The sequence below is a fragment of the Theropithecus gelada genome, chromosome 18, assembly GCF_003255815.1.
Source record: "Theropithecus gelada isolate Dixy chromosome 18, Tgel_1.0, whole genome shotgun sequence".
Classification (NCBI taxonomy): Eukaryota; Metazoa; Chordata; class Mammalia; order Primates; family Cercopithecidae; genus Theropithecus; species Theropithecus gelada.
In genome coordinates, this window is record NC_037686.1 from 23,372,363 (window position 1) to 23,398,390 (window position 26,028).

Sequence of the window (26,028 nt, forward strand, 5' to 3'; positions counted from 1 at the left end):
AATTCTTTGCCTTCTGTAGCATTGATTTGAAAAGTACGTGTGTTAAAGCTCTCACTATATTCTACACAGATGTGATGTGGAGAATAAAGGTGTCTTGCTACTTTATACAACATTACAGAAGCATAAGAACAATAATTAAATATCAATAGCATCCCTGAAAGTCAATGTACGGTTTCATCTGAGCAAATGAAATGTCACTGGTTTGACATCAAAAATAAATACTATAAAAAACTTGCTAAAAAATATTCTGCTCATAGAACCAACAGTTCAGTAAACTCTAAAGTATGGGAAAGTCTTTTAAAGCTAATAGTGTTAAACCATCAATTATTTTGCCTTTATATACATAGCTAATAATGAAAAGTGGTTTGGTATTTATATAAATACCAAAAGTGGTTTGGTATTTATATAAATACCAAAAGTGGTTTGGTATTTATATAAGACTTTGAAAGAGGAGATGGAATTCTTGCCTATCTTTGGCTCTAATAAACCGTACAGCCTCTCTGGACTATCACTATCACATGGGTAGGAGAGAGGGAGGATAGGAGAGATTGGATTATATGATCTCTGTGGTTATCTTTAAGCATTAATGTTTTGTGCTCTGTTTCTATAATGACTGATACTCTTTAAGAGAAACAGAAGTAGCTACTCTTTATCTACACAAGCTCAGAACCATAACGAAGTTTTGTCTTTGAGAATTCCACTGTAAAATCATCCCCTGTGGGAAACAGTAGCCCACACCTGTAATCTCAGCACTTTGGGAGGCCAAGGCAGGAGGATTACTTAAGCCCAAGAGTTTGAGACCAGCCTGGACATTATAGCAAGACCTTGTCTCTACAAAATATTTTAAAAATTAGCCAAGTGTGATGATATGCACGTGTAAACCCAAGTGCTTGAGAGGCTGAGGTGGGAGGATCGCTTGAACTCAGGAGGCAGAGGTTGCTGTGAGCTGTGATCGGACCACTACTGCACTCCAGCCTGGGAAACAGAGCAAGACTCTGTCTCCAAAAAAAATTTAAAACAAAAGATCATTCCCACAAATCTCCAAGGAGTAAATAGAAATGAAATGATGGGGCTTCAGGTAGTCACTCCTTAGTTATTGAAGAATCTTCTAAATATGCTCATGATTATAATCTGTATTCAAATTCTGGATACCACTGAAATCAGGAGTTTCAAATGGAGAAAGCTAGAGGTACCCACATAAATGATCTAGTACCTATTTCTATTGCTTCCTGTTTCTTTTCTTTAAAACCCATCCTATAAATAGCATTCAAGTAGACAGAAAATCTTATATTTCTGAAGAAATCATCTATAGTGTAAACAAACGGTAGAAATCTTTGTGAAATATCTCCTTCAAACACAACAATAGAGAGGAATGTTGTTTTTCCCTTGTGAAAAGCAATGTCACATAAGGACCTAGTGTTGTTTCATTAATTATCTTAGGCAAGTTAAATTATCTAATTCAACATGACATGAAATAATGCAAAAATAAATTACTTTATCTGTCTTCCAAAAATGCTAAAACTACTTTTCTCAAAAAAGTAAGCAATACTTAGAAATACATTCTATTACCAGGGTCAACCTTGTTTCTGAATTACAGTGATGGGATAGTGAAGACAGGAAGCAGTCTCCCTTTGAAATTCTCCAACCAACATGTATTATCTATAAATCAGAGAATAGTTAACTGCATTTTCTTTTAAGTTTATTGATGTTGCTGCCAGCCTGCAATTTTTGTATCAGGATACTCTATAACCTGTTTCAAACCCATAGTAACAAAGGAAAAGGGAGACATGAAAAAACGGAAACAATATTCAAAAATATCCAGATCCCAATTCTCACATTTCCAACTTCAGTTTCTCCTTGATAAATGTTTGTGATGGTGTAAACGGTGTTCTTCACCCACACTGTGTACTTTTTATCAGTGGTAATACCATGAGAAGTGAGAATGTTATATTGTAGTTACTTTAAAATGATTTTGTAAATATCATATTGTAGAGGTTTGACTGAATAACCAAGAAAGAAAATGCCAAAGTATGGAAACAAACATACTGGTACTAGTTAAATAAGAGTTCCTTCGTCTTAATTTTGTTATTTAAGAACATCTTTAAAATTGAGAGTGCAGTTCAACTACAAGACATTTTAAAGACAGAAGCAAGAATCAACTGAATTGAGACGAGCTTCATTATTCTATCTTTCTTCCTATACCATACTTGAGGCCTGATGACTTTCAACAATGGCCTCTGCTAAAAGTATCATTCCTTGAAGTGGGTTCTGTAGTGGACATGTGTGTGTATGTGTTGTCAGTATATGTAATTTTGCTTTTACAATGTTGGCAGTAAGAAGAAGGCTTCTAATTTTATTCAGCATGATGATAGGCCCTAGCGTTTTAATTATTTTTTATGTTGTGAGTAATTTATTATTCATTGGCTATCTTCCCTGTAAATCTTGTCCTAGCTCTGTAAGGTTTTTCTTTGGTGTCCAACAAAGGGTTTCATTGCAATAAGAATCAAGGTGTGTCTAAAATCTTACCCAGAGCCCAAACAATGCCAGTCTTCCAGACCAGCCTGAGAGTTTGGGGTGGGGAAACAGAGTCATTATAGAATATCTTCATCTCTCTGCCCAGAGATCACCAGAGTTATCACCCATGCCCTCCTAAAAGGGTGTCTCGAAGCGTATTTTGCTGTAGAGCAGAATTCGGAACCGAGAAGACAAGGGCTCAAATTGAATCTCACAGGATTTGTATGCAAGAGAAACCCAAAGGAATGGATTGGCTCTTCTTCAGAAACTTTTGCCTTTTGATCGTTCTAGTGGTAAGTAGAATTTAAAGAGGTGGGAAGGAAATGCAGCCTCAAGGTCTTGTCTCTATCAGTGATCGGGCTTTCTACATGGGATTTATTCCATTTTTAATCCCCTTCCTACAAACAGAGTTCTAGAAGTCCAGCCTCTGTTAATTTCAAACAACTCTCTGTGCCTTGAGGAACAAAGTGCCATGGAGAAGCAGGGTGAGAATCCGGCTGAATTAAATTTATATGCCCTCAGAGACATAATCTACTTCACTTTAAGTGCTAGGACTATTTTAAAATTTTTAATTGGAAATAAAATTCATATTCTATGGTCATATAAATAAATCAGATAGATTGCTGTGAAAACTCCCAGCGCAAATGGGTTCTAAATTTGAAGGGAAGTTAATTGAGCCCATTTCTTTTCAACAGCTATTTCCCTATGAGTTTCTTTCAAAGTGGAGGAATGATAGCCATGTTGAAATTACATTGCAACTAAGGATGAAATATTTAAGTCATGAAAATTTTTTCCAGTCAGATATTGCTAAAGAAAAATGAAGCCCAGCCATCAAGACAAACCTTTTCTCAAATTATTAATACATTCCTACAGACCAGCAAAGAAATATTTAAATGACTTATTTCTTTACAGTAAACATGGCATTTTGGATATTATATTACTTTCCTCTAACCTTTGGGTGCCCAAGGTGTGACATGATTTCCAGACAGGCAGCATGCATAGCAAGTATCCTACCCTAGAAAGAGATAATTTCAATTCCAAAGAACAGAGTTCCAGTTGGCCAATCACTAAACTATTGCCAATTCAATTAGAAAAGTTTTGTTTAAAGAATTAGTTATACTAGACTAGACTTAAGTCTACTGATGATTAAATGATAGAACAATTCAGTCCAAATAGCTGAGAAAAATAAGTGGGAAGATAAGAGGACAGGATTATTAGGAATTGTACAAATTTTTCAAATTAAGACAAATGCATTATAGTTGGCCACACTTCAATCTCCCAGCAGTATCCACATTAGTGTTACAACCTACGCTTAGAAAATGATTCCCATCCTATTCTTAGGCAAGTGGCAATTATACCAGACTCCTCTGAACATCAGTTGTAAGAAACAGAGAGTAGCTAGGGCTGGGAGAGATGGGAGCACGTCGTTCTCCAGTAGGCACAGTGAGAGCTTCTCTTCTGGAATTCACATATCTAAACTTCAAGAGCAGCGCAGGAGCCAAACACTGCCAAAGGGCACACAACCCCGAGCTCAAAAGGGAACGTGAGAACAGTGGTAGAATATTGCATCCTCTGAGTTTAGGAGACAGAATATTAAACAAGACAATTTTTGAAAAATATTCTTAAACTTAAAAACACAAGCTAGAAGGGCAATATTCTGTTACAATGATCACGATTTATTTACTGCAAAAAATAAATGTTACTAAAAGAAGAGGCAAGAATCGAACTTGGTCTTCAATAGAAATAGTAAGTTATTAGTATATACCTCTTGTTACACTTCTGAATTTTTCATGCTTTGACTCAGATAAACTTTTGGTTTTCTGTAAGGAAAACTGTATGTGTCAAGATTTTAGAGGCCACTTCTGAGCACCAAATCTTGTCCCATTGCCTTCTGCACAGGCATGTTTTATGATAATATTATTTAATTGAAGAGTTGATTACTCTCCTTGATCTTGAAAGAGTATTGTATTTCAGACTCTCGGGACCTTTTTTGGTAGTATTTATTTATTTTCCTGGGTAACACTAGTGTTTTTAATACTTAATTCCTCCTACTCCTCATTGATATTGAAGTCTTTGTGTTTGACATTTCATGGTAATTGTGAAAAAGTTCTTTATGTATTTTTTCTTTATGCATGTATAATAGATCCCTTACCATATCAATCAATAACATCTGGAATTGGGAGGTAGAGACTTCTAGCATGTTTCAAAATTGAAACAAATACAAGAATTATTTAAGGAGAATCAATATGATGTTATAGATATTATAAGAAAGTAGGCATGCCTACTTGTCTTTAATTTCCTGAACTTGAACTCTGCCCCTTCTTCATTAACTAAATCAAAGACTTTCTGGGGCATCATTGCAGCTTACACTAATGAGGGTGTGGCAGCCTCTCAGAGACTCCCAGGTACTTTGTGTCAGCTACATCTCAACCGCAAAGAGTACTTTAAACAAAGTTCTGACTGGCTAACCAGTAAAAGGTACTCAAAACTCTAGATTACAATAGGCCATTGATTTTATCACGAGTCATTTAGCATTTTCTTCCTAAGGATGCTTATCGTGTTCTTCTCCTATAAAACAGATAGGGGTGGTGCGGGACAATCAACAGTGAATCGAGACTCAGAGGTCCCGGGTTTGAATCACAGCTCCTCTTCAAAGTGGCTGTGTGACTTTGGCAAAAGGACTCACCTTCTCAGGGCTTCCTTTGATCCCATGTGAGAATATATGGTTAGACATGATGTTATTAAGTTGCTTCTACTGTAGAAACTCTGCAATTCTAAAATTATCTCCACTGAATACTTACGTAGTAGAAGTTCATTTCTGGCTCATAAATAGTTTTCATAAATTTGGCTGGAGAATCTGAGGATTTAGGTAATGCTACAGATTGTATAAATTTTATAAGGAAGGAATCACTTAAGGCAGGACAGTTATTAGTTAGAAGAGGCCTATATTATATAAAGTTGATAAGGTCATAAAAGACAACCATTTATCAGATAAGAATTTTTCTCTATGTGTGGTGACCATTCATGCTACATATAAGATGTAAACACTTCCATTAAATAGTCTGATTCCTGGAAGTAAAGAAGGTAGGTGGCTAAATATAGCTATTATCTCATTGCAAGTTGAGAGCAGGCATCAAAATTTGAAAACACATTTAAAACTAACTTCGCCACTTATCAATTTAGTTCTCACATGCACTCAAATACGTTATTCTAAAACATGGAACAGAAATTTGTTTTTATTTACTTGTCAGGCAAATTTCCAGAAATATGATGGAGAGAAAAACACCTTATCTGATTTGGTTTGATATTTGTACTAAACAGAATACCCTAGATTGCTTTAAATGATCAGTTTCAATACTGCTTATTACAGAAAGAATGTACTCATCACCCCAAAGGTTACATCAAAGCAAACCTCACCTCTATTATTGTTTTGTTAATATAAGTGGCTAAGGAATTATTAAATGTATTTTAAATCAGTGGATAAGTTTATATTTTTTGCCTTCAAATTCCTGCAGAGTCCATGGTGAGAACTTCATATAAAAAAAGTTTTATATCCCAAGAGATATCTGGTATTACCATGACCTATAACTTAGTATCGTTTTCTCAGGAATATCTACTTATTGACTTGCAGGATAAAAATCCTGCCCTAAAAAGATTTCATGGCCCTTGGGATTGTACGACCCTTTTCCTTTTTGAAAGATACTTTTTTGTGTGTCGGGGAGAGCTTCTGGATCCTGAGTACATAGTCCGATGACTCTTTTCTCGTTCTTAAGTATCCAGGAAGGAGTTCCTTACAGAGCAGTGAAACCGTTGTTTAAGCTGCAGTAATGTTGCCTTCCCTTCCCCAAGTGGGAGCACGGTTGGAATTCCTCACTCGTGGAAAGCAGCTCTGACTACAGGGTGTGTGACAACAGTGCCTGGAGGGAAAACTTCAGACATAACTTGCATGAGAAATGTTTGCCCTTCTTTTCTATGCAGAAAATTACATGGCTTACAAACTAAAACGCCATTATTGATACACCTGCAATTATAAACAAAAGTGGTATAATTAGGCTTGAACTTGGCAACTCTACCGTAGACCTGGTAGGATGGTAATTGCTTTACTCAATTATTATTATAAGCATTATTTGGGAAAGAACTGCTTATTAATAAGTTGGTCCTACATATGCGGATGACTTCAAAACTGACTACTTACTTTAAAAAGGTAAGTCATAGAGCTGAAAAAATAGCCTTGTTCTGTAGCTACTACTTTAAATACACTCAGAATGTAAGAGAACAATATCTATTCCAATATTGCAAGAAGCATATATGACTTAGAGTCTACATATCTTATATAAAATCATCGTGTTCTCTCTAGAAGTAAGTATTAAAAGAGAAAGCAAGACTCAGAAAAATTTCTGCAATTTTCTAAAAGTTAGATGACAATAGAGTATGGCATATCCTATTATTCCTCTCTGGAATATATATATTATTACAGGTCAAAACTTGTCTTGCACATGGAGAACAGTGTCTGTCACATGCTTCGTCAATGAAAATGTTTCCATGAATGAATGGATTTAGTTTCTAACTTATCTTTCTTACCAAGTCACTTCATCATATATTTCCCACCCACATGTTGATGAGCAACTTTAATATGGTTAGTAAGCTTTAAAAAGAGCTCGACTGCTTCAAATTGAGACGAGGTGTTGGTTCTCTGAAGCTGCCAACCACTACATTGCCATTCTAACACCTGACATTAACAAAACATTTCACAGTTAACAAAACCATTTGAAGAGATTACAAAAGTCTCGAAAGGTAAATCTTACAAATTTAAAAAAAAAATGTTCAAGGGATAAATTAATCAGACAGCTCACAACTGGGACAGTCAGGATGTGAACCCAAAACTCCACTCTGCCAGCAGTGACTCTCTTCCATTTTGGGCCAATGCCCAACCCTATACATTCTTCCTTTACATTGCCTAATTCATCCCAATATCTTTTTTTATTTTCCTGCTTGCCTCCTATTTTAACATGTCACTCTTTCTAGGCCTGTGTCTTACTCTTCATTTCTTTCTCAGAAATTAGCACAGACATAAATTTTAGTTTCTTTTTTCTTTTTTTTTTCTTTTTTTTTTTTTTTTTTTTGAGATGGAGTCTTGCACTGTCACCCAGGCTGGAGTCCAATGGCACGATCTTGGCTCACTGCAACCTCCGCCTCCCGGGTTCAAGCAATTATCCTGCCTCAGCCTCCCTGGTAACTTAGGATTACAGGCACCCACCACCATGCCTAGCTAATTTTGTGTGTGTGTGTGTTTTTAGTAGAGATGGGGTTTCACTATGTTGGCCAGGCTGGTCTCAAACTCCTGACCTCATGATCTGCCCACCTCAGCCTCCCAAAGTGCTGGGATTACAGGCATATGAGCCACTGCGCCTGGCCAAATTTTAGTTTCTTAAGCATTTTTATATTTCCAGTAAAAGTCCTGTTCAAGTTTTTGCCATTAATGCAACCTATCAAAAGGATATCCAAAAATAAAGTGAGACAGGAAACTGTCATCAACCAGGCCCAGAGAGACTGTAATACATTTAGGATACCACACATCTCTCTGGGTTATGTTTGCTCCCTCAACAGCATGTGCCTCCAACTCCCTTTTCTAGTACTTTACCATTGTGATGACTGGCTCAGCCATTTCCATTCTGTGTGTGTGTCTTTTACTCAGGGCCTCAGGTCAAGCCACATCAGCGGATGATGCCTAACCCACATATTGCTCTGAAAATATGACTTTCGAGCTGGTCCAAAGGTAGTGAGTTGTCTCAACTGATTGTTCACAGTCACTTACAGGTCAAGCTCCTTGTTCTATATTCTTCCCCCCCCCCCCCCACCATCTCACTACTGCACTTGACTAGTCTTAAAAAAGAAAAAATTTTTTAAAGACTTTTGTAGGCAAGGAATTTCCACAATTACCTAGGAGTCCATGACTACTTTTCACAGTTTAACTGAGGTTCATACAGTTATACTATGCTATGCAATTTAGGAGGCTGATGTCATTCCATGCTTCTTCCAAAACACTTATTAACAGGTGTTTCTTAGAAAGTGAGGGCTCCTGATAGGGCTTATGATTTCATAGGGCCTGGGAGTAATACCGGGCAAGTTCCTTCCGGGAGACCTGTACATAAAGTGACAGGGTTTGGAGAGTGTGGCTTCTGTTACTCTCATCCTTAGAACCAGCTGAGCAGGGAGCAGAAATACCACAAATGTACTATGGAAGCACAGCACAGGTTCTGCTAGATGAGAACCCTGGGTTCTAGTGTTCCACTTCCCTGGCCTGAAAATAATTAAAAATAAAAAATTCAGGGACAGCAAAAGGATGAAAAGGGGCTTATACTCAAAAATTCTCAGAGTTACTTCAGTTGAGCTGGGCTCTGTAGAAAGGATAAGACCAAGATAAAATGAACTCAAAACTCCTCATCCCTTTAAACTACAGACAAGTCTGCTTGATGTGGCTACTTTCAAATCCTTGAAAATGATAGACTAGTACTTTCAGATGTCGTGGGGCACTATGAATGCGACCTTGAAATCACAGACGAAAACTCTTCCTTCATTCTTCCTTCCTCTTTACAAATGTACTGAGCGTTTGCTGTGCCTGTCACTTCCGCCTTGGTCATTCTATTTGGATCAGAGTCTGAAACAGGGAGAAGCCAGGGGATTTGTCCAAAGCCACACTACTGAGTTCTCGTGCCCGCATGTCTCAAGAAATTTTTGATAAAACACATTGTTTTTTATTAAGCCAAATTATAATTTAAGGCTACATATCCACTATGGACTATAAATCATTGAACTTCAAAATGTACACTTGATATCAGCTTAATTGTTACTATAATAGTCTTCAAATTGGGACACGTATTTTTCTGAATGCATATTCCTTTAAAACTCTAGTTTTATTCTAGCATTTTCCAGATCCTCAGTTTCTAGTCCTTCTTCAACTCAATCTACCTCAGTGTGCACCTGAACTTGAGGTATCAAGCTAGTCCTTCTCTCCCAGATCCCCCTTAAAAAGTCACACCTCTCAGCCATGGCAAACATTATTCTGTTGCACTCCAATAGATTGTGAAATTATCTGGAACACTAAACTAAGGAATAATGGAAAATATTGACATCAGTATTGAGAAAGAGAGTTAATTTCAAAGCACTTAACAAATCCTTTTGCAAGTCATGGTTTTCAATTATTTGTCTTCAACAAAATTAAAAGAGGACCTAAAGGAGTTGTCAACTTATACATCATTAAAAAATCATTTTGATGATAAATTGCCTTATAGATTTAGGTCATGTACTTCAGAATAAGTTTTAAGAATTTAATGACTCTGCTACCAGAAAAAAATTCCAGTGTCATCTATTAATATGAACAAGTTTTCCCAGCACTTACAACTGAAAGGCAAAACCAGACAAAATAGAATTTGTTCTGAAGCTTGTTTAATTCTAATAATAAGTAATATTTATTTATGAACTAATTTTTCTAAAACTTCATCTCCGTGTTTGCAATGCATTTCCAATAAAGTTTTACTTTTCATATTTAATTATATTGCATTGAAATTTCAATATTTGCATTTTGTTTGCTCAATTGTAATGCTAAGTATAATTGTAAAACTAATCCAATTCAGAGAAAAAATGTTTCTTTACACTTAGAGTTTCACAATGACAGAAATTTCAATAAAATAAAATTTCTATTCATACCTGTATTTTCATTACAGACAAGTATGCTAGACTGCTCAATAAAAACCTTAAAATACATTAAAGTATGTTTGAAGCTTGAAAATATATTCCAGTAGATGAACCTATGGAAGGAATAATTCATCAATAGAAAGGTGATACAAGAGTTCAAGGAGTGATAGGAGTAAAATAAATTCCAACTGACAAAGAACTTATTCATCTGTTTTTCTGATGGATGGCACTGAGCGTCAGAGGGCAGTAGCATGTAGATTGTGTCTCCCACAGCTCCTCATACGTTCCCTTACCTTCCAGCAAAAATATTATTGACCATTTCTGGAACATCCGCTGACTTAGAGCCTTTACAACTGTGTTCTTGTTTCACCCTGGCTGAAATGCTCTTCCTCATCAATTCCTCTTATGAAACTAGCTTCATTCTGCAGAGCCCTTTCAAATCCCTACTCTCCTAGGAAGTCTTCTTGAAATTCACTTGAATCACTTGAGTTGCCTTCTCTATCCTCCATCAAGCCCACTGAGGTATCCTAACCTGCTGTAGACTTACGTGTTTGTCTTCCCTAAAATGTAAATAATTTGGAGGGCAAAAAGTCTATTATTCATTTGTGTTAGCCATATTTATTTCATATCATCAATAAAATGTATATTTAAAAATGAATTAATAAAAGAATATTGTCAATGTTTTTATGACATGGCTTCCTCTAAATTATGCAGATTTATGCTAACGTGGTATCTTCTATTAAAACAGGTGGTGATGGAAGTAAACAGTGAATTTATTGTTGAGGTAATGTATAATAAAATTATTTTCTCAATTTAAAATTAAAACAAAAACTGAATTTTGTAATGTGTTATATATAAAAATCAGAATATTTGAAATTGTAATTATCCAGATAAAAGTTAAGAGAAAGAATCTCTGGTGAACTGAAATAGCAATGGTAAAACCCAGGCTCCCAAATCTCTATGCTCTTAGGGCATGTGTTTGCAACAGCATATTGTCTTAGCAACTCCTGTTTATCAAACTATATGAGTAGTTTATTTATATGTTTTCCAACCCCTAGCAAAGCAAAAGAAGCGAAGTGACACTTTAGAGTGGGAAGAGACTCTTTAGATACATTAGACAGAAAGATAATTAATGGTTCATCAATGAGAAAAAGGACAGACATTCAAAGTGTATAATCACAGCTAAATGGAAAACATACAATCTGGTGCCATTTAGAGTGGAACTGAGGAAATAGAGCTGCTGTCCTCTATCTCTGGCAGAGTTTTATTTTATTACAGTAGTTAAATTTTCCTTATGATCCTCTCAAGTCATTGGAAAAAAATAAAATTACTTTTCTCATCTTTTTGGTGAAGTAGGGAATAGGTGGTATATTTCAGTAAGTTGTATCAAAATGGGGAAATAATGTAAATACCATGGTTGTAATATATGCTTCATTCAGTAAAGTGGTAATTAAATGAAGCTTAGCCTAAATAAACTTATAATCACCTGTGTTTCAGGGGGTACATTAGGACTTACAAAAATAAACACACACATATATATAGTTTATGCATATATACACATATGCTTGCACATGTAGTGACATTTCTAATCTCATTAAGAGTATGAAATTCTTAACTATACACCAACAGTAGCAACTTAAGGCTACAAAAGAAAAACCATATAGCAAGCACAAATACAAATGACAACATTGCAAAGCCTTACAGGTGTCCATGGGATTATTGGAGGAATCATCAATTCCTCCAATACTAATAATATGTTTCTAATTCCACAAAAATATATTTGGGTGCTTAGCCACAGTGGTGTCCTTATCAACAGAAGAGAAAAAGTCTCTTCTTTCTTTTAGGTAAGCATGACTCACCAGCACAACTTTTATGTTATATGGGATGTGCATACATGGAGCAATGATAATCTTTAAACTCTGCAGACTGTAAATTCTGGTGAAAGCTCAATGAAGGGTGAGGCAGGCAAGGCTCCTATATGGTGAAGATAGATTGAAAAAAGGAAAACTGCCCAACTTATACAGTATAGCACATCATGAGCTCCTCAAGTAGCTAATCAAATTTGTTTCACTAGAATCAGATAATTGGAACCAAGATGATTCCAAAAGGAGTGGCAGCCAGGGCTAACCAAGCTCTATGGATCCGGAGTTGTGAATTCGTGAAAACGTTCTGTTCTTCAAATTCAATATCACTGTTTCTTCCAAATGCAACTTACAATATTAAATAAATGTCCTTTCTAAGTAAAATTGTTCTAACACTGTAAGACACCCGAACCATTTTTGCTTAAGGTGAAGGAATTTGACATTGAAAATGGCACTACAAAATGGCAAACAGTCAGAAGACAAAAGCGGGAGTGGATCAAGTTTGCCGCAGCCTGTCGAGAAGGGGAGGACAATTCGAAGAGGAACCCCATTGCCAAAGTAAGTGACGAAGCAAGCTGATGACAGATGCTTTTGCAGAGCAGGGCAACTTTCAAATATTTCCAAGATTTGCAGCCTTCACTGCTCCACAGTTATTTTAGAAGACAGAATGTGGTCATTTGCTCCAGTTGCTGAGCCTCCCTGCACGATTTGAATATCATGTGCAGGGAGGCTGACATGGGGCAGGCAGTCAATGCAAGTGATTCTAGAAGAAAGAGCTGGATCTCCAGCACAACTGGGCTTTGTTCATCCATTTGTGTTCTGCTCATTATTGCCTGTCAATGTCATAGGAAGTGTATTCACTTAATGACAGTCTGAAGACTGGCCCTCCAGAAAGTCAAGCTAAGTTTACTGCACTTGATGAATTCACTCCGAGAAAGTAAGGATAGTATCAAAAGTTCCCACCAGATCTCCACACCCAGAAAATAAGAGAGTCTTAAAAGACTTTCACAAAGAATGCCTACTGAAAGGAAGGAGAGTTAAAGAATGTGTAATAAATTGATCCATGAAGGATGGGATCAACATTAATAGCTTCATTCACTCTTTCTGGGCGTCTTGATCTTGAACAGTAAACTGATCTGCAGAATTCCCTCTTTCCAGCTTTACATTAAAACGTAGTAAGCATCAGCAATGATGTTACAGATACAACTTTAGCTCAAGAAAACTGATTTATTCTCTCTCAGATGTTTTCAAATTGGAGGGATGCTTTTAAATTATTATTTCCATTCAACTCATAGTGGTAACTTTACGTTATTCCACTTATATTGCATATTCTTTTCTTTATCTTTGCATTTTGGGAGGTTCCTAAGTTTTCTTCTATGCAAAAAGGGCCTTTGGATTAGAGTTGAGATAACCCAAGTTCTATTTCCAGCAGTCTTTATTTGACTGTGAATGTGCGGGTAACAAATCTTACTATTTTACTGAATGCTCTTATCTTTAGTATATAGGTGAGATTTCAAAACTGTTTCAGTTTAAATTTATCAGCAATAGATAAAAAAGCTACTAAAGCAAAATCTATGTGGCAGAATATTTGCCATAAAATCTGTTTGGCAGAAAAGTGGTGCAGTATGTTTACATTTATACAATGATTACCAATATCTCTAACCATTATAGTTCTCTGATATTCTCAATTTATAGACCATTTTGACTAAATCTCAGACTCCAGCTTAGGTAGGATACTTATTAATATGACACAAGTTTTTTTTAAAAAAAATAGTAAAGATTGTAATTTCTTTTGTGAAGCTCTTTCTGCATATGCTAAAAAATCAGAGAATTGAACAATGTGTTATTAATAACAAACCTAGCATCAAGTGTGTATGTTGTACACATTATCTCACATAATTCCCACAACAAATCTGTGTGATAGGTGATATTATCCCCACTGCAAGCTGATCTGAGCAAAGTTAAGTAAATTTTCCAAGGTCACACAGAACTAATTCATGGTGCCAGGTTTCAATCCAAAGCCCATTTGGTTAAGAGACCCATTCCCTTCTCATTCCACTACACTCTTAAGTATTATCTGCTCTAAATTGGATCACAATCCTAGCTATTTTTCTCATAGATTCGATCAGACTGCGAATCGAACCAGAAGATTACATACCGAATTTCTGGAGTAGGGATTGATCGACCACCATATGGGGTATTCACCATTAATCCTCGCACTGGGGAAATTAACATCACTTCAGTGGTAGACAGAGAGATAACTCCACTTTTCTTGGTAAGTCATAGACGTATGTTTTGATTTGTTCATATTAGTTTTCTTCCCTTTTTCAAAAAATATTGCCTTAAGATAATGGATTACTTTTGATAAATCATGGTAGACTGAACCCAAATAGAAGACTTGAAGGAATGGAAAGAGTGTGAAAATAAAAGTTTATAGTTCAGGATTCTCTGGTGTGTTGCATGTACATGCAGTCAAGTGTCTTGATCATATTTAAATTATTTGACTGTACTACAGTCTGAATTCACTGGAAAAAATTGTTTCTTTGCCTATTTTCTGATATATTTTCAAGCATGTTACCAAAATTCCTTTGGTGGAAAAAGACAGCTTTTTTCCAACTTTCCACAGATCTATTGCCGGGCTCTGAATTCACGGGGTGAAGACTTAGAAAGGCCTCTTGAGCTTAGAGTCAAAGTTATGGACATAAATGATAACGCTCCAGTCTTTTCACAAAGTGTATACACAGCCAGTATTGAAGAAAATAGTGATGCCAGTAAGTAGAATGACATTCCTTCTCTGTGTCACAGCGTATCTACTTCTCTTGGTCAAAAGCTTTAGAAGACTGACATACAGGAAATGTAAAGGACAGAAAAGGTCACACTTGTATTTTGAATAAACCCTACATATTTTAACTTATAACTGAGCTAGAAAAGGAAATCTATGTCTAAAATGATAAAATAAAATATCTTCTTACTTGTGGAAGGTCCCTACAGGAATTTAGCAGGGGCTTAGCACCTTCCCTAGAGATTGTTACTGGGCACATGAACAACTAAATCCAAGTGAGCAAACTGAGGAATAAACCAGGAATGTTTAAGAAGGCTCTGTTCTGGTCTGTTTCTCAAAGTGTTTGGCTGACCCACACCAGGTCGAGCGTGATGGTGCAAGCACGTGCAATTGTACCCATCAGATCATTCACTAAGGGTAATCATTGATCTTCACAGACTACATAGCAAACTACATTCTATTCTCTCATTTTCTTTCATTTTTTTCCATTCCACTTAATTCCATTTCTAGTTCTAATACCCTCTGTCTTTCCTTTATATTAGTTCTCCTGAACTTCTTTCCTTCCTATGCTTATGCTTTTCTTATATGGCTACTTTCCTGTCTGTCCTCTCCCTTTGCCTTCTGACCTTGATTTTATGTCCAGCACATGAATATCGGTTTGTTCCCCAATCCTCTAATGTCCCTTTCCCTTTCAAATCTATGTCTGCCCATATACCTCTAAACAAATTTAGGGGGAAATAATAGGAAAAATAAATTTCAGGAGAAAAGGCAGATAAACACAAAATGTTTTTTTAAACTAGGATGGTCCTCCCATAGAGAGGCAAAGAGATTTTGCCTAGGAGAGCCAAAGTCCAAAGTCTATCTTTGATTACTCATGAACACACCTCAAGACAACATTGGTGAAGGAAGAGAAGGTGAAACCCACAACCAAGTCCCCCTGCCTAGGAAGCAAAAGAACATCAAGGACCTGACAATTCTGAAAAATCTGTCCTATAGATTGATGTCCCTGGGGATTTGCCTAGGATACCTATTCTTTCTACTTATGAGTAATTAGGAACTCCTTATATTGCTACGGACAAGTCTCCTTTTCAATAATTATATATTTGTGACTGTTTGGTAAAGTGCTATCTTCCAGTGCAACCAAGAGTAATTATCTGCTTTCTGGATAAGTGGCAATTAAGAATATAGGTGTTCGATAAATAATTATAATGTTGCATTTAATTAAACTATAATCTTAATTAAGCTTTTGAAAATGATTTCACAAGACCATGGCAAAAAATAAAACAGATAAAAATCTGTTTATTCAGCTTTCTGATAAAGAATCTATTGAACTTCTTCTTCATGCTTTAAAGAGAACTATGTTTTGCTACTAATTTAGCATTTAATCATTTAAGGAGTGCAAGTACTTTTAAAACAGTAAAAGAGTTTTATAAAGTAAACCACAATTATTTTTGTAATCACTGGTAGAGCTGAAAGTTATGGTACTATATTCCCATGGAAAACTCAAACAGAGAGAATTCAGGAGAAGACCAACCACTCTGTCTTCTTATGCCTTATGATTTGCTGAATTTATTCTGAGTCCCAACCATTCTCCACCTCCATTTCTATTTCTAGATGCACTGGTAGTAAAGTTATGTGCCACAGATGCGGATGAAGAAAATCATTTGAATTCTAAAATTGCCTACAAGATCGTCTCTCAGGAGCCGTCAGGTGCACCCATGTTCATTCTGAATAGGTACACTGGAGAGGTCTGCACCATGTCCAGTTTCTTGGACAGGGAGGTAAAGCCTTCTGTGAATGAATAAGAAATAAAAAAATCCAATTTTGAAAAGATAAAGATAAAATGATCTATGTGTACCCTTACTCCAATATAAAAGAGGGAAGAAAAATAATCCATTTTTAATAAAAATTAAAAGCTCAATTATATAAATAAAGGAGTAGAGAAATAATGGCATTGAATGCATTGGATTCTATTCAAGACAAACCTAAGTCTTACATTCTTTTTCATCTTGATTAAGCAACACAGTATGTACAACCTAGTTGTGAGAGGCTCAGATCGGGATGGAGCTGCAGATGGACTGTCTTCTGAGTGTGACTGTAGAATCAAGGTTTTAGATGTCAACGATAATTTCCCCACCTTAGAGAAAACCTCAGTAAGTTTGTATTCTTATCATCCTTTTTCCATAAGTGTCAATAATCAATTTGCTTTCATGCTGGCTCATGAGCCTGGTTCTGTCCTACGTATGGACACACTCAACTTTGTTGTAGAAACTTTGGAATTTCTTAGGTATAGTAATATACCTCCAAATTGTATGTTGGTCTTTGACTCACTACTCCCAACAAGCCTTCTCTGCGAAAGCAACGAACTGTCTGCTCTGTATACTCTGTTCACAGAAACATAGAAATCTGTTGATCTAACTCTGGGAATAACATAGCAACATTAATGTTTTTGTATGTGCCTCATGATTTGCTGAATGAATTCTACTAGAGCCTCAAACATTCTGAACTTCCATTTTCATCTTTAAGCATAAAGAGGCATAAAATCCAAACTAGCAGGGCCAAATCTGACTTGCTGTCTGTTTCAGTTTAAAAACAAAACAAAACAAAAAACGTGTTATTAGAGAGCATAGCTGTCCTCATGCCTTTATATGCTGTCTGTGGGGGCTTTGTGCTGCAACAGCAGAGATGAGGGGTTACAACACCAATTCTCTGGCCCACAACATCTAATATATTTACTGTTCAGCCCTTTACAAAAAAAAAAAATCTGATCCCCTGTCTAAATAAAGAAATTAACAATAAGCAGAAAATTAAAGAAAGAAAAGAAAAAGAGACAAAGTGCTAATTTGATCTTGATTTTACATACAGCACATGAATGTCAGTTTTATTATCTTGTAATCATTTTATTCTTATTTTCCTGATTGGACTATGGGCATTTAATAATGGTGCAAAAATAATTGACATAGTTTGTTGTTAGTATTTTAAATAATAATTATGTGTTCTTAAGTACGTTTCTTCTTTTGAAAATTCATTGACTACAAAATTGATCCCCGCATTTTAGTACTCAGCCAGTATTGAAGAGAATTGTTTAAGTTCGGAACTGTTACGATTACAAGCAATTGATCTTGATGAAGAAGGCACCGATAATTGGTTGGCGCAATATTTAATTCTCTCTGGAAATGATGGGAATTGGTTCGATATTCAAACAGACCCACAAACCAATGAAGGCATTTTGAAAGTTGTCAAGGTACAGTATAAGGATCTGCAATATTTTCTTCTGCAATATTTTCTTCCAAAGAAGTTTTAAATGACCTTAGAGACAGAATAGAATCTGCCTTCAGAAAAAGTACTTCATAACTTTGAATATTGCTTATATCAAGGGTCCTAAGTAACTACTGTGTCAGTCTGAGTCTCCTAGCTAGCAACACAAAATTTATTACCTAGAAAAATAGGGAGGCAGCTTTGTTCTGACAGTGTCCAGTATCTAGTTATGAAGATAAGGTAAGCACCCCCAAATTAGACAATGTATGGGAGTTCACAGTGTAATAAATAGTACAGATGTCATGATATAAAACATAATTAATTGCCAAGGGAATGAAATATGAAATAATGAATGAGATAAGAAATGGTGAGATCCTTCTGAGCTAGATTTGTCTGAAGAGATTTCATGCAGGAAATAAGGCTTAAGCAAGATATTATAGCTAAGATTGCTAATGTGGGTAATAAAATAAACAAACACGCAGAGTGAGAAAACATGAAGCATGTTCAGGGCGTGGTGAGCGACCCGGTGGGGCTGTAGTGGAGCATTCGAGTAGGGAAGTAATGAGAAGTCAGATCAGAGAAGTGAAGCTGGAATCGATCCCCTGAGAACCTTGCATACTGAAATACCAGGTTTGATTTTTTTTCTACAGATTAATTTTTCTTTAATTACTTGCTTTTAATTCATAGACAATGTTAAAACTGAAAAATGTATAATAAGAAATGAATAAAACCACAAACCAGTAAGATTCAGATTAATGTTAATGTAAGGAGGGAAATTGTTATTTTTTATCAAAGGAAATTGCTGCTTAACAACATAACACTTATAGCCAGGAAAATATGTATTAAGACATATACGTACACACATATTTTTAGTTTGCTACACAGTGTGATTGTGGAATTTACAGTGTGATTATTCAGTTCTGTTACTATTTTTCTCTATTCAAGCACATAGGCTGTTTTTGTGTTACTATAAAGTAATAGCTGAGACTAGGTAATTTATAAAGAAAAGAGGTTCAGTTGAATCACCATTTTGCAGGCTGTACAGGAAGCAAAGTGCCGACCTGTCCTTCTGGTGAGGGCCTCAGGAATCTTACAATCACTGAGGAAGGCAAAGGGGGAGCCAGTGTATCACATGACAAGGACAGTAGCAAAAGAGAGAAGGGGAAGGTCCTAGGCTCTTGTAAACAATCAGATCTCGCAAAAACTCATTTATCACCAAGGGTATGGTGCTAAACCATTCGTGAGGGATCTGCCCAATCACCTCTCACCAGGCCCCGCCTCCAACTTTGGGAATCACATTTAAAGATGAGATTTGTGAGTGACAGACATCCAAACTACATCATCAAGTTACTGTGAGGTTTTTTCAGATAGCGTATTAGGAAACCATTTAGCCTTCTGGATGCAAACATATCGTTTATTCATTGGGGCTTTCTCTTTTCTTTCTCAAGTTATCTGAGCAATTTTAGTATTACTACTTTACCATCAACGCACAACCATGCACACTGAAATCATATGGTATATTAACTTATGAGCTGGCCACCAAAATTATGAAAAATATTTATATATAAGATTGTCATCCAAATGAATACACAAATTTTATAATTTCTTAAGTGAACACAAGATTCAAAGAGTATATCATGGCCTTTCTATTTGGAAAACATTGCTTTGGGACAGAGGTCAGCAAACTATGATCCAGAGGTCAAATTTAACCTATCCCCTGTTTCATAAAGAGTTTTATTGGAACACAGTCACATACATTCATTTACATATTTTCTATGGCTGTTTCCACACTCAAGTGGCTGATTTGAATACTTGAGATAGAAACTATATATGATATGACCCCTAAAACCTAGGACATTTACTATCTGGCCCTTGACCAAAAAAGCTTTTCAATTCCTACTTATAGACCAAGGAAAGATTTGGGATATTTTCTAAAATAACAATAACATCGGCCAGGCGAGGTGGCTCATGTAATCCCAGCACTTTGGGAGGCCAAGGCGGGCAGATCATCTGAGGTTGGGAGTTCGAGACCAGCCTGAACAACATGGAGAAACCCCGTCTCTACTAAAAATACAAAATTAGCCAGGTGTGGTGACACATGCCTGTAATCCCAGCTACTTGGGAGGCTGAGGCAGGAGAATCACTTGAACCCAGGAGGCAGAGGTTGCAGTGAGCTGAGACTGCACCACTGCACTCCAGGCTGGGCAACAAGAGTGAAACTCTGCCTCTAAATAAATAAATAAATAAATAAATAAATAACAACATGAGTTCAACTCTGAAAAGACCAAAGTTATCAAAATTATCATATTAATTAAGCCCTGAGGTACTAAGCATCTGATCTAAGGCAATGGCAGTAAAAATTGAAAAAAAAAAAAAAAAAAAAAGGAATGGGTATAGGAGTCATTGCCAAATACAATACGAAGAGGAATAGAGGAACAGGAGGTCACCTCCCAGCATATCAAATTCTGAATATTTAGTCAAGTTTTTCTTCCAGGGATCAGAATTTGTTAAACCTTGTGTCCTGGTTAAAAATCAAGAGCTACACATAACATGCAATTCTTACCTACGTTCTTACCATCTTAGTGACTGACTTTGTATATTATCTCATATTATGTAACTGTTCTTCATTTTTGGTCTGTCTCCCAACCTACTAAAATAATAGAATTTTGTGCATAAAGAACTTGATCTAAATATCTTTCTATCCCCAGCACCTGGTCCAGTGTCCAAAAGATAGTAGAGACTCACAAAATTTGAGAATAGTATTGATGATAATATTTACCTGAAACTAATGGTATAGATATCATCCAAACAGAAGTCCCTGGACTTGACTGCATCGTTTATAACTTCTGCATAAAATTATAAACATGAAAAAATTAACAATGTAGGCAATGTACTCTCTGACTTATGTAATGTGCCTTCTGTGATAACAACATTTTTTAAAGATATACTTAATTGCTAAAAAAAATATTGAAATATTAATTTCACGAAAAATTTGTCAGTGTAATTTGGATGTTGTATATACAAAGCCCTATCTATTTTTTTCTGAATAACTTTCCAAGTCTCTTAAAAAGATTAAGAAAAAATTGGCTTAAAAATACCAAAGTAATAGAGAAAGGCTAATTAAAATGAAATGTTATGTGTGTGTTACTACCTAGCCAAAAGAACTATTTTAGAGAACATAAGAGTAATTTTCCCATGTTTGACATTTTCAACAGCCAGAGGTCAGCCTCTCATTCCAGATACATTTGGAATGAGGTTACTAATGTCCTCTTACACCTTCTCCATTTTCATTCAGGATACCCCTTAACCTTGTGGAAACTGGCCCTTCATTAATGGATTTTTGACTAAGCTTTATATAACCCTTCTCTTAGTCTGAGGAAATTACAAAGATTCTATTCAAAGGATTTAAGGTGGTTCGTGCCTGTAATCCCAGCACTTTGAGAGGCCAAGGCAGGAGGGTCACTTGAGGCCAGGGGCTCGAGCCCAGCCTAGATAACAGGGTGAAACCAAGTCTCTACTGAAAGATGGGTGTGGGGCGGTCACCTGTAATCCCAGTTACTCGGGCGGGCTGAGGCATGAAAATCACTTGAACCCTGACCGGGGAGGCAGAGGAAAAAAAAAAGATGCATTGAGAATTGCTATGTGTTAAAGACATGAAGGTGAATGAGATATGGTCCCTGTTCTCAAGGAATTTACAGTTTAACAAGAGAAAGATCCCAGAAAAATGAAAGTCTCTTTGTCAATAAGAGCCTCTCCTTGGCATTTATTGATATAAGTGTATATGAAAACACCAGCAATATAAATACGTGTGTGTGTGTGTGTGTGTATATATATATACACACATTGACTCCAACACTGAGAAAAAAAGCAAAGCAAATGCTACCCAATTGGAATTCTAACAAAAAAAAAAATTGATTCTCTATTTTTATAATAATTCTAACATTTATTAAGCAATTACTAAACACCAACTATTCTGTTATAAGGTATATCCAGAGGGTTCACGTATTTTATCTTATTTAATCCTCACAACTCTTGGAAGAAAATAGGGTCATTGCTTTTTTTTTTTTTTTTTTTTTTTGAGATGGAGTCTCACTCTGTCACCCAGGCTGGAGTGCAGTGGTGTGATCATTGCAACCACCTCCTCCCAGGTTCAAGCAATTTTCATGCCTCAGCCTCCCAAGTAGCTGGGATTACAGACATGTGCCACCACACCCAGCTAACGTTTGCATTTTTAGTAGAGACAGGGTTTCACCATTGTTGACCAGGCTGGTCTCAAACTCCTGACCTCAAGTGATCCGCCCACCTTAGCCTCCCAAAGTACTGGGATTACAGGCGTGAGCCACTGCACCCAGCCAGTAATTCCATTTTTAGAGAAAGTGAAACAAAACTGGTGAGGACAAATTGCTAGTCTCAGTTTACCCAGGTGGTAAATGGCAGAGACAAGATCCAATCAGAACTCTCTGGTCCCAAAGTCATATTTAACTGCCACCTTCGTGTCTCACTGTGTAATCGGGGGCCAGTAAAACCAATTTTAGGAAAAAACTAGCACCCTGAGATTTTCCCTCCAAGTCTGGATACCGCTATAAACTCCTTCCCAGCTGTGTGTGCCCTGCTTCTCTCTTCCCGACACATTTGTACCAGAAAATGGGCCTTCCTGGAAACAGAACACACACTCAGGCAGATATTTGACCATTTCCCCAGTCCCCTGCTGTTGAAAAACTGCTATCACATCCTCTTTTGGATGGAGCCTTCTAGCGTTCTCCCTCTTTCATACTTAATTTTAAAATGAATCAGTGTCCCCACTAGAACTAGCCGTGTCATATTAAATTAGAACAAAAAATGGATGTGAGAATCTAAGCTTAGCTTCTGTACTACAATTTACAGAAGCCAAATCCTGCCAGAAGCCAGATACATTTCTGGATGTGTTATCTTCATCCCGAGCCCTTCCAGAGCCTCACTCTAGGTCACTGCAGCTCAAGCCCCCACCCACTCTAACACACGCCTGTGTACCTTGTTAAGCGGCTATTCTTCATTTGTTCCTTAAACTGCAGAGACTGAGTTTCCCCAGTCTCTTCCTTTACTTTATGAAGAGACTCCAAGGTAAACCATTGTTTCCATTGCTCTTTACAATCCCTGACCTCTGGACACAATCAGAAAATCCTGACTAAAGGGCCCCACTTACAAAGAATGAATAAACAATTTTATGCCTTTCCTCTATTTGGCTTTCCCTCCTAGAGGAAAGATTCACCCCAGACCAATTTCCTGCTCCTAGATTATGTGAAGATCTTTAATTGATACAACTTTAGACATATATTGGTATATTTTCAGCACACTCTATTCAATGGGGAGAGAACTATTAATATTCTTACAAACAAAAGTGCATTTGTGTGTATACATAACAAAACCACAAGAGATTTCTCTATCAGAATAGAGGTTATCAGGCCGGGCAAAGTGCCTGTAATCCCAGCACTTTGAGAGGCCAAGGCAGGTGGATCACCTGAGGTCAAGAGTTCGAGACCAGCCTGGCCAACAGGCAAAACCCTCATCTCTACTAAAAATGCAAAAAATTAGCCCAGTGTGGTGGTGCATGCCTATAGTCCCAGCAACTTGGGAGGCTGAGGCAGGAGAATTGCTTGAACCTGGGAGGTAGAGGTTGCAGTGGGCTGAGATTGTACCACTGCACTCCAGCCTGAGCCACAAAAAATAAAAAAAGAAAAGGGAAAAAAAAAGAGGTTCTCGATTTTTCATTTATTTTAAGATAGCATGGAATTCTATTAAATAAAAAAAGATTTTTGGAAGAAAGATCTCTTCTGGTTGAAAATTGATTTTTGAGTACATAATTTATATTCAGTTCTGTGCTAAATATCATGTGGGGTGGTCTATTATGTAGACCAGTGGACTAGGTATTATGTGGACCTGTAAATAGATGTGCAAAAGGAATCAATATCCCAGACCTGACGGGTTTTGGCTGAAATTCAAGTGTGGCATGCTGAGCCATCTCCCAAGAAGAACCTAAGTAAATTTCTGTGAATGTTTTTCTTATCAGCTCTTCTGAAAAGATGTAACTCTAAAACCTAAGGAAACATTCATGATGTCAGGGAGTTTCACTGAGAAGCAGAGATTTACCTCAGAGTTCTGCTGACGGCAAGCCTTGCTAATATCTTGACTTCTGCTGTTGGAAATGCATTGCAAGTGATGCTTACCTTAGCTTCCAAAACACTTCTAAGCAGACATTGCTCAGCAATTCTTTCTTTGCAACTACTTTTTCACTTGTGACTTTTCATGTCACCACATCAATCATTCTGGATCAAAAGATTCTATTTTTTATCCAGAATACCCATTTCAAAGGTGACTTTTCTCTGGGCATGGCATTTACTTATTTGAATATGCCCCATAAAGGCATCTTCCTATCCACCAGACCCAGCGACTATAATCATCATAAATCCTTTATAAGTTGTTTACATCGTTAAAAAAAATTATGTGTTCAGTGACATCATATATATTAGCGCCTTTATTCTGCTGATTATACTTTCAAAAGATTCTCAGATGTGAGTGCTAGAAAGGAAATCTGGGTACTATTTATTTATTCATTCAATAGTGTAAACATTTTTTCTTTTATTCTAAAGAATTTTTCATAAACACCTCACTTGGAAAATATCGTTTTTCACTTCAGCATTTTTGTATAAAAAGTCCAAAACTCCAAAATTTTATTCCAATTTTAAATCACAGGCTTAAATTATCTACATAGTGGATTATGCTAAAAGATAAACAGAATAAGATAACTAAGACACCTAATACAGTAATAAGTAAATTCTTTTTCATTTCAAAATCTAAATAACGTATCTCCTGGACTTTATTCTAGTGTGTGGTTTGCTTTACCATGGGTTCTTACTTTATCAAAAGAGAGTTCTTTGCTGTTTCAGAGTGTTTTATTTTCTTTCATTTCAGATGCTGGATTATGAACAAGAACCTAATATTCAGCTTAGTATCGGAGTTAAAAACCAAGCTGATTTTCACTACTCCGTTGCTTCTCAATTCCGAATGCACCCAACCCCTGTGAGAATTCAGGTTGTTAATGTGAGAGAAGGACCTGCATTTCATCCAAGTACTATGGCTTTTAGTGTGCGGGAAGGAATAAAAGGAAGTTCTTTATTGAATTATGTGCTTGGCACATATACAGCCATAGATTTGGACACAGGAAACCCCGCAACAAATGTCAGGTACTGCAAATATTTTCTTCATGTTCTATGATTCTATCCAGTGTTAATTCATGTAGCATGTGCTAGTATATGTTGGTTGTAATACTTTTGGAAGGTTTTTTTGCTTTTATTATTTCTTCAATTTAAAAGACTATTAGAGCATTTGAAATCTTAGAATTTTAACAGTGTTTTAGAGGCTTCAATAATGTAAGAGCTCCAACTAGTTATAAAAGTAATCATGTCCAGTGAGCAATTGTAAGATCAAAGAGCCTCCTAAATTACTCCGTGAGTCTTTTTGATCTTTTGTGGCCAGTTTGTACTACCCTGGACCTGGGCCGATTAAGCCATATTGTAGACAATGAGACACCATAAAAGTTGAGTCACCGCTTGTTTTCTTAAACCTGTGTTGGCCGGGCGCGGTGGCTCAAGCCTGTAATCCCAGCACTTTGGGAGGCCGAGACGGGCGGATCACGAGGTCAGGAGATCGAGACCATCCTGGCGAACACGGTGAAACCCCGTCTCTACTAAAAAATACAAAAAACTAGCCAGGCGAGGCGGCGGGCGCCTGTAGTCCCAGCTACTCGGGAGGCTGAGGCAGGAGAATGGCGTAAACCCGGGAGGCGGAGCTTGCAGTGAGCTGAGATCTGGCCACTGCACTCCAGCCCGAGCGACAGAGCCAGACTCAGTCTCAAAAAAAAAAAAAAAAAAAAAAAAAAAA

At 36.7% G+C, this 26,028-nt stretch overlaps 1 protein-coding gene across 2 annotated transcripts in view; it reads left to right on the top strand.

Annotated features, from left to right (window-relative positions):
* Positions 1 to 2,630: 2,630 nt before the first annotated feature.
* DSG4 (desmoglein 4) overlaps positions 2,631 to 26,028 on the top strand; it is a 39,480-nt gene continuing 16,082 nt past the window's right edge. Inside the window, exons 1-9 of one of the 2 annotated variants that reach the window (XM_025365462.1) lie at positions 2,631 to 2,807; positions 10,958 to 10,993; positions 12,498 to 12,629; positions 14,191 to 14,346; positions 14,698 to 14,842; positions 16,468 to 16,634; positions 16,872 to 17,006; positions 17,912 to 18,097; positions 25,060 to 25,331. In XM_025365462.1, coding sequence (XP_025221247.1) covers positions 2,739 to 2,807; positions 10,958 to 10,993; positions 12,498 to 12,629; positions 14,191 to 14,346; positions 14,698 to 14,842; positions 16,468 to 16,634; positions 16,872 to 17,006; positions 17,912 to 18,097; positions 25,060 to 25,331 — 1,298 coding nt within the window. In that variant the 5' untranslated portion in view covers positions 2,631 to 2,738. The remainder of the gene's footprint in view (positions 2,808 to 10,957; positions 10,994 to 12,497; positions 12,630 to 14,190; positions 14,347 to 14,697; positions 14,843 to 16,467; positions 16,635 to 16,871; positions 17,007 to 17,911; positions 18,098 to 25,059; positions 25,332 to 26,028) is intronic. The other variant, XM_025365461.1, reaches the window with a different exon arrangement.